This window comes from Nerophis ophidion, linkage group LG17, assembly GCF_033978795.1.
Source record: "Nerophis ophidion isolate RoL-2023_Sa linkage group LG17, RoL_Noph_v1.0, whole genome shotgun sequence".
NCBI classification, from domain to species: domain Eukaryota; kingdom Metazoa; phylum Chordata; class Actinopteri; order Syngnathiformes; family Syngnathidae; genus Nerophis; species Nerophis ophidion.
This window is the reverse complement of record NC_084627.1, coordinates 51,897,372-51,906,495: the sequence shown is the minus strand read 5'-3', so window position 1 is coordinate 51,906,495 and position 9,124 is coordinate 51,897,372. Positions and strand designations below refer to the sequence as shown.

At 41.9% G+C, this 9,124-nt stretch overlaps 1 protein-coding gene across 3 annotated transcripts in view; it reads left to right on the top strand.

Moving 5' to 3' along the window:
• Positions 1-1,796: 1,796 nt before the first annotated feature.
• The window catches only part of c7b (complement component 7b), a 69,866-nt gene continuing 62,538 nt past the window's right edge, over positions 1,797-9,124 (top strand). Inside the window, exons 1-5 of one of the 3 annotated variants that reach the window (XM_061877168.1) lie at positions 1,797-2,099; positions 2,303-2,346; positions 2,443-2,518; positions 6,594-6,735; positions 7,001-7,145. In XM_061877168.1, coding sequence (XP_061733152.1) covers positions 2,097-2,099; positions 2,303-2,346; positions 2,443-2,518; positions 6,594-6,735; positions 7,001-7,145 — 410 coding nt within the window. In that variant the 5' untranslated portion in view covers positions 1,797-2,096. The remainder of the gene's footprint in view (positions 2,100-2,302; positions 2,347-2,442; positions 2,519-6,593; positions 6,736-7,000; positions 7,146-9,124) is intronic. The other 2 variants (XM_061877167.1, XM_061877169.1) reach the window with 2 other exon arrangements.

The following is a 9,124-nucleotide window of genomic DNA, read 5'->3' as shown; positions in this document are numbered from 1 at the left end:
GTGTATTAGTGCCCAAGACATGGGTAACTTACACATGTGTGATGGTATGGGGGTGTATTAGTGCCCAAGACATGGGTAACTTACACATGTGTGATGGTATGGGGGTGTATTAGTGCCCAAGGCATGGGTAACTTACACATGTGTGATGGTATGGGGGTGTATTAGTGCCCAAGACATGGGTAACTTACACATTTGTGATGGTATGGGGGTGTATTAGTGCCCAAGACATGGGTAACTTACACATGTGTGATGGTATGGGGGTGTATTAGTGCCCAAGGCATGGGTAACTTACACATGTGTGATGGTATGGGGGTGTATTAGTGCCCAAGACATGGGTAACTTACACATGTGTGATGGTATGAGGGTGTATTAGTGCCCAAGACATGGGTAACTTACACATGTGTGATGGTATGGGGGTGTATTAGTGCCCAAGACATGGGTAACTTACACATGTGTGATGGTATGGGGGTGTATTAGTGCCCAAGGCATGGGTAACTTACACATTAGTGATGGTATGGGGGTGTATTAGTGCCCAAGACATGGGTAACTTACACATGTGTGATGGTATGGGGGTGTATTAGTGCCCAAGACATGGGTAACTTACACATGTGTGATGGTATGGGGGTGTATTAGTGCCCAAGACATGGGTAACTTACACATGTGTGATGGTATGGGGGTGTATTAGTGCCCAAGACATGGGTAACTTACACATATGTGATGGTATGGGGGTGTATTAGTGCCCAAGACATGGGTAACTTACACATGTGTGATGGTATGGGGATGTATTAGTGCCCAAGACATGGGTAACTTACACATGTGTGATGGTATGGGGGTGTATTAGTGGCCAAGACATGGGTAACTTACACATGTGTGATGGTATGGGGGTGTATTAGTGCCCAAGGCATGGGTAACTTACACATGTGTGATGGTATGGGGGTGTATTAGTGCCCAAGACATGGGTAGCTTACACATGTGTGATGGTATGGGGGTGTATTAGTGCCCAAGGCATGGGTAACTTACACATCTGTGAAGGCACCATTAATGCTGAAAGGTACATACAGGTTTAGGAGCAACATATGTTGTCATCCAAGCAACGTCTCTTTATTGTACGCCCCTGCTTATTTCAGCAAGACAATGCCAATTTGCATTCTGCACGTGTTACAACAGCGTGGCTTCCTAGAAAAAGAGTGCGGTTACTAGACTGGGCTGCCTGTAGTCCAGGCTTGTCTCCCATTGAAAATGATGAAGTGTAAAATACCACAACAGAGACCCCGGACTGTTGAACAACTTAAGATGTACATCAAGCAAGAATGGGAAATAATTCCACCTGCAAAGTTTCAAAAAAAGTTGGTATCTTCAGTTCCCAAACGTTTACTGAGTGTTATTAAAAGGAAAGGCCATGTAACACAGTGGTAAAAAACTTGCCCCTGAGCCAACTTTTTTGCAATGTTTAATGATTATTTGCAAAAAAAATATATGTTTTTCAGTTGGAAGATTAAATATCTTGTCTTTGCAGTCTTGTAATTGAATATACAGTACATTGAAAAGGATTTGCAAAATCCTTGTATTCTGTTTTTATTTACGATTTCCAGTGTGCCAACTTCACTGGTTTTGTATAATTTATCAGAGGAAGGAAATCTGCGGCTATGCGGGGGGAACCAATTTGTGTGATTACTTCCCAGTGAAGACCAAGTTGACAAATTGGGACGTGCTAACCTTTGTCCTGTTCCAGCACAAATCCCCAATTTACAACAAACAACCATTACGCAACATGTTGGAGCACTCTGACGGAAAGCAGAATTGATATCACGTCTGTATGATGCAGGAATGAAATATTAGCTGTGGATGCTGTTGTACAGCTAGGATGTTGAAAATATAACCTTTGACATTTAAAAGGAAGCCTTGGGAAAGAATGCAGTCTGACAGATTCTCTACTCAATGTGTACTCAGGCTTGACAGATGAGACTTTCACCATGCGGGGGAAATTCCAGAATATTGGCTTTAGTTGAGTAATCTCTCTCTGCTGGTCATACGAAACTGACCCGAGTGTTTCCCAGCTGGATGAGACAACAACACCATGAAGGTAAAACCCAACTATGGTAACTAATCTGATTTGTTGATGGTTCCTAATCTGGTGGTTTAAATATCAAAATATGTCATCTGCTTTACTTGTTTCAACATTGACTTCCAACAAAACCAAATTCTGACCAGTTTTTTAATATATGTTCAATATTATTACTGTTTTACAAAGGTTTGTAAATGATTGAACTTGGTGTGAAATATTGCTGTTGTGTGTTCACAGTTGTCTCCTTTGGCTTTGCTCTTTGTGTTTATTTTTCCAATTCGGTAAGTGATAAGTACCTGGCAGGCAGTGTGAACAAATACAGAAAAAAACATTTACGATGATCTGATTTTTTAATCACTTTATCTGTTTTTTTGTAGCTGTCTGCAGCCGATAAACTGCAGATGGGGGCCTTACAGAGATTGGTCTGAGTGCGATGGCTGCACCAGAACAAAGGTAACAAACACTTTTACATACGGCGCCAAATAACTCTCGCCAGATCTGTCCCGTAAATCTAACCCTGATTACTTACCTCAAACTTAAAGGGCTCATATTATGCAAAACCCACTTTTATGGCCCGTTGGTACCTGTTTGTGTCTTTGGGATCACCAAAAGTGATGAAAAATTACAACCAGCAGATACAGTAGATGTAAGTAACATACCATAAAAATGTAAATAACATGGATGTCTTGAGTTTCCAATCATTTCTACAATTCTTTTTTTTTCTGATATAGTGATTGGAGCACATTAATGTTGGTCAAAAAAACTTGAATGAAGTTTGGTTCTTTTATGAATGTATTATGGGTCTACTGAAAATGTGACCAAATCTGCTGGGTGGTTAGCCATCCACAAGCTTGCCAGGAGTTTGTGGATGGCTACCAAAAGTGCCCTATTGCAGTGAAACTTGCCAAGGGACATGTAAGCAAATATGAACATTGCTGTATGTATACTTTTGACCCAGCACATTTGCTCACATTTTCAGTGGACCCATAATACTTTCATTTCTGGTTCAAACACTGATGACATCTATTAAACAAGACAAGAAGCAAGGAATGAAACAGAGACCTAATTAAATTTGGCTCAATTGAGGAGAGCGTGTCTGGGCTGTACTCTTGTACAGTCTCCATCACACTCTGGCGAAAGATTGTAGGCTTCCTCTTTTGTTTAGACTTTGATTACATGCAACAGCTGTTTCTAAGGAACGAGGGTTGTAAACAGCCATTGCCTTTAATTACAACAGTTCAAAGAAAAGGTCGTAAACAGTTCACAGAAAAGGTCGTAAACAGCTGTTGCCCACGGTCACAGAATAATTCAAAGAAAAGGTGCCTTAAGGGGAGTCAGGAACGGCTTCCTCTCTGGTTTGTGGTTCTTGGGTCAAAACAAAATCATTCTGTAGATTACAATACCTGAAAGAAACAGAACACCTTCATGTTGCTTTCCATCCTACAGAGTGGAGCTTTACACAAGCCTTTTGTTTGGTAGGATTAAAGACAGCTTTTGTCTGCTCGCCGGGAACTCATTGAAACACAAAGTGTTAGAATAATTGTTTCTAATTCATCATAAAAACTTTGTATTACACTGAGTTCCTGGCAAGAAGACAAAAGCTGTCTTTGGAACCTACCAAGAGGAAGGCTCGTAAAACTCCACCGTGTAGGGGGAAAGCAAGATGAAGGTGTTCCTGTGTCTTTCATGTATGAGAATCAAACAGAAAGATATTGTCTGACCCAAGTACTACAAAAGCGAAGAGGAAGCAGGACCAGGCTCCCCTCCAGGCGACTTCCTTTTTCCACTGTTTTACGATCGTCTTTTTGAACTGATTCACGAACCTCTTTTTGAACTCGTTTACGACCTTTTCTGTGAAGTGTTTACGACCTTTCCTTTTGAACTGTTCTGTCACCAAAAGCAACGCTGTTTACGACCCACTTCCCTCACGAAGCAGCTGTGGTCGGAGAAATTCAAATAAAGAAGGAGGAGTACAATCTTTTGCCAGAGCGTGCTGGAGATTGTACGAGGCTACAGTGTCCGGGCGACTCTCCTCAATATGGAGTCCAAATGGAATTCTGTCTCTGTTTCAATTCTTTGCCTCTTGCCTTGTTTAATAGATGTCATCAGAGTTTGAACCTCACACAAAGTTTTGTGATAACTTAGATACAATTATTCGGACAATTCATGAATGAACCAAACTTCATGAACAAGTATGTGCTCCAATCACTACATCACAAAAAAATAAGAGTTGTAGAAATGATTGGAGACTCGAGACAGCCATGACATGATGTCCTTTACAAGTCTATGTCAACTTTTGATTGCGACTGTTCATGCACACGACACGCTGTTTATAGGCTGTGGTTTCCAACTAGCATGTGTAAACGAACAACAGTAGCAAAAACAATTCTTAGCGATGAGATTCTACCTGGTAGTTACTGAACAGCACAGCAGTCATTTCGACTAGACACCTTAATAACATTACAACATGTTTCTATTAATGGCCAATCTTAAAATTGGCCATTAATACTTACAAAACAAAACAGTCCAAATAATCTGAGTTTATACTAAATGGTCAGAAACTAAGACGGATAGAAAACAAGTTACAAATTAAAAAAGGAAGCGCATGTGACATCGTCAAAACAAAATGCTTCGGGATAAAATGATCTGTAAAATGTACACGAACATGGAGAATTATTTAAAAAGTATCACAATACTTGAAATCCTAGCAACACTGGCCGTGTATTGACTTAGCATCACCCACTCCTACATCCTTAACCTCTTAAGGCCCAAGCTGTTTCTTTACATGCTTTTTTAAATTTCTCTTTGCTATTTGGGCTTATTGGACCCTAATTAGAATAAAATCTAAAAATCATCTTTCTATATGATGTACTTAGTCCATACGTAATAAACGTGCTAATTCTTATTTTTACACTCCCCCCCCAAATTCCATTGTATGTTATACTCTTCTGACACCACCAGATGGCTGTATAAGTGTCCACATAAGTGGCCATAAGACCCCAATTCGGTAGTGTACACAATTTTTTTATTTCATTTTTTTTTCATTAAATCAACATAGAAAAAACACAAGATACACTTTCAATTAGTGCATCAACCCCAAAAAACCCTCCCTCCCCCAATCACACTCATCCACAGCCACTCACACAAACGGGGTTGTTTCTTTCTGCTGCCAATATTGTGCTTCCCACAATTCCCACAATTCCCACAACGTCGACAACACAGTCTGCAAGGCACACAGTCCCTGAAACACACGTGATTGTGTGTGCCGCTGGTCCAATAACATTTTCATTCATTACTAATTGTTTTTATATTGTTTTACTTTCTTTTTTATCCAAGAAAATTTTATTATTTCTTTATCTTTTTTTATTTATTTATTTTTTTTTTTTAAATGACCTTATCTTCACCAGACCAGGTTGTTAATGACATCAGATTTGTTTAAAGGGTTTTTAAAACCAGGTCCAGTCCAGATAATGTCCAACACACACCTTCATCCATGTACACTGAAAAATTAGGGAAACAACAGATTGCATATAATTTATAAACAAAATGACATTTTCATAATAAGCATTAGTGTATAGTCCAGATTATGTCCAGGTCGGACTCAGTAACACACACCTTCATTTTGTACACTCAAAATAGGGAACACAACACCAGATAGCATATATGTTGTTGTTGTTGTTGCATATCTATAAAAATATTTACATTTTCAAATAAGCGGTAGAAATGGATGGACGGATAAGCCTTTGAGGACTTCTCATCTTTTTTTTTTTGTTTTTTGACATCATTATCGTAGTGTAGACAATTTTGGAAATAAGAGCCAAAAGGTGCTGTCCACGCACGTGGCCACTAAGTCTATAGAGCAGGGGGAGGGAACCTATGGCTCTGGAGCCAGATGTGGCTCTTTTGATGACTGCACCTGGCTCTCAGATAAATCTTAGCTGACGTTGCTTAACACCATAAGTAATTAATAATTCTGCTGGTAATCACAGTGTTAAAAATAACGTTCAAAATATAAAACATTCTCATGCATTTTAATCCATCCTTCCATTTTCTATCGCACCTGTTCAAGAAGTTGCATTAATGGTCCAAAGTACTTTATTTATTATTGGTTACCTTCAGAATAACAATGTTATTAAAAAAGAATAAGAGATGCACGGATTTAGTTGTTGTAATCAGGGAAAGTCCAAATAAAAGAGAAGGCGTAGAATTGTCTTGTCCGAGCGTGGGACGACACTGTACAAGGATGCAGGTCTGCATGTTTCTCCTCATTGAGCTAAATTGAATCCAGTCTCTGTTTAATTCCTTGCTTCTTGTCCGCTTAATAGATGTCATCAGTGTTTGAACCTGACAGTAGTTTTCAGTGTTAAACATATTTCATGGCTCTCACGGGAATACATTTTAAAATATTGGGCTTTCATAGCTCTCTCAGCCAAAAAGGTTCCTGACCCCTGCTTTAGAGGTTCATGCAGTCACAAAGCCCAAATCACACCATTTTTATTAACTGACCACCATTGAGCTTTCCTATCAGGTGCGGATACGGCATGTGGAGGTGTACGCCCAGTTTGGGGGTGTGCCATGTTCGGGAGAAAATTCCCAAACTCACCCTTGCGTCCCACAAAAAGGATGTCCTCTGGAATCCGGCTGCATGGAAAGGTTCCGATGCACGTCGGGTGAGAATTTTTCCCCCCAGTGCAAATAACTTGAAATTAGATTTTGAAAACCGTTTAAATTCGATTGTATTTGAATCTATTGCAATGGATTATGTAAATGGGTGCGAGCAGGTGTGATGTGGAAGTGTGTTGTTTGTGTTTTATTGCATTGCAGGTTTTCTGTATTTGTGTCGGGACCCCCTTGAAAAGGAGATGCTGCATCTCAGGGGGCTCTCCTAAATAGATTGAATGGATGATTAAAATGAAGTGTCTGCCCCCAACACAGGTCAATGCATCAGTCAGTCTCTGGTATGCAATGGGGACCAGGACTGTGAAGATGGTCTGGATGAGAGAGGCTGCAACCAAGATAGCAGTCAGTTTGTTTGTGATCTTGATAAAACTCCCCCAAACTCTGAATTGACTGGCAAAGGGTGAGGAACCTTCTACTTACTCATACTTGTAGCTTCGTGTGAGGAAGACCAGCTGCGTTTTTATTTCTGCTTTTGATATTTTTTGTCATAATAAATACAATAAAAATGCAAAACCCCAAATAAGTGAAGTTTATAAAAAGTGTACATGGTAAATAAAAACAAAACACAAATCCTTTTCAGCCTATTTTCAACTGAACAGACTGGAAAGACAAGATACTCAAAACTTTTTTACTTTTTAAAAATATTAGCTCATTTGGAATTTGATGCCTGCAACATGTTTCAAAAAAGTTGGCACAAGAGGCAAAAAAGGCCGAGAAAGTTGAGGAAGGCTCATCAAACACTTATTTGGACAATCCCACAGGTGAACATATCATGATCTGTGGTTCAGATCATGATTTTGTTATGTTCTGTTAATTGAACTCCATTAGTTCCTGTTTTTTGTGCACTCTTGGTTGCATATGATTGTCACCTGCCGCTGGTGTTCAGACGCTCACCTGGCTCTAATCAACAGACTATTTAAACCGCCGTCGCCAGTCAGCCGGCCTGGCGTCATTGCTCAGTTTCAGGTCTGTTTCCAAAGTCATGCTAGTTGTTTCATGCCACAGTTTGTTTGTTTCTTGCTATGCCATAGTCGATGCTAAGTATTTACTTGAACTCCAAGTGCCATCAGCCTTGTTTTCCGTTTTTGTACCTTTTTGAGTAAAGATCATAAATATGTTCGTACCTGTAAGCCTCGTCCGTTTGCATCCCGGGAGAACAAACCTGGCAGTAAGCTGCGACCACCCCCGTTATGACAGAACAGGCTCATTGGGAACAGGTGGGTAACATGATTGGCTATAAAAGCAGCTTCCATGAATTGATCAGTCATTCACAAACAAGGATGGGTCCAGGGTCTACACTTTCTGAACAAATGACTCAGCAAATTCCATCCATCCATCCATCCATCCATTTTCTACAGCTTATTCCCTTTGAGGTCGCAGGGGGCGCTAAAGCCTATCTCAGCTACAATCGGGTGGAAGGCGTCATACACCCTGGACAAGTCGCCACCTCATCACAGGGCCAACACAGATAGACAGACAACATTCACACATTAGGGACTATCTAGTGTTGCCAATCAACCTATCCCCAGGTGCATGTCTTTGAAGGTGGGAGGGGCCTATCCCCAGGTGCATGTCTTTGGAGGTGGGAGGGGCCTATCCCCAGGTGCATGTCTTTGAAGGTGGGAGGGGCCTATCCCCAGGTGCATGTCTTTGGAGGTGGGAGGGGCCTATCCCCAGGTGCATGTCTTTGGAGGTGGGAGGGGCCTATCCCCAGGTGCATGTCTTTGGAGGTGGGAGGGGCCTATCCCCAGGTGCATGTCTTTGGAGGTGGGAGGGGCCTATCCCCAGGTGCATGTCTTTGGAGGTGGGAGGGGCCTATCCCCAGGTGCATGTCTTTGGAGGTGGGAGGGGCCTATCCCCAGGTGCATGTCTTTGGTGATGGGAGGGGCCTATCCCCAGGTGCATGTCTTTAGAGGTGGGAGGGGCCTACCCCCAGGTGCATGTCTTTGGAAGTGGGAGGGGCCTATCCCCAGGTGCATGTCTTTGGAGGTGGGAGGGGCCTATCCCCAGGTGCATGTCTTTGGAGGTGGGAGGGCCTATCCCCAGGTGCATGTCGTTAGAGGTGGGAGGGGCCTATCCCCAGGTCCATGTCTTTGGAGGTGGGAGGGGCCTATTCCCAGGTGCATGTCTTTGGAGGTGGGAGGAAGCCGGAGTACCCGGAGGGAACCCACGCATTCACGAGGAGGACATGCAGACTCCGCGCAGAAAGATCCCGAGCCTGGGATTGAACCCAGGACTACTCAGAACCTTCGTATTGTGAGGCAGACACACTCTCCCACCGTACTGCCCGCATAAGCAAATTGTCGAACAGTTTAAGAACAACATTTCTTGACGAGCTGTTGCAAGCAATTTAAGGATTTCACCATCTACCGTCTGTAA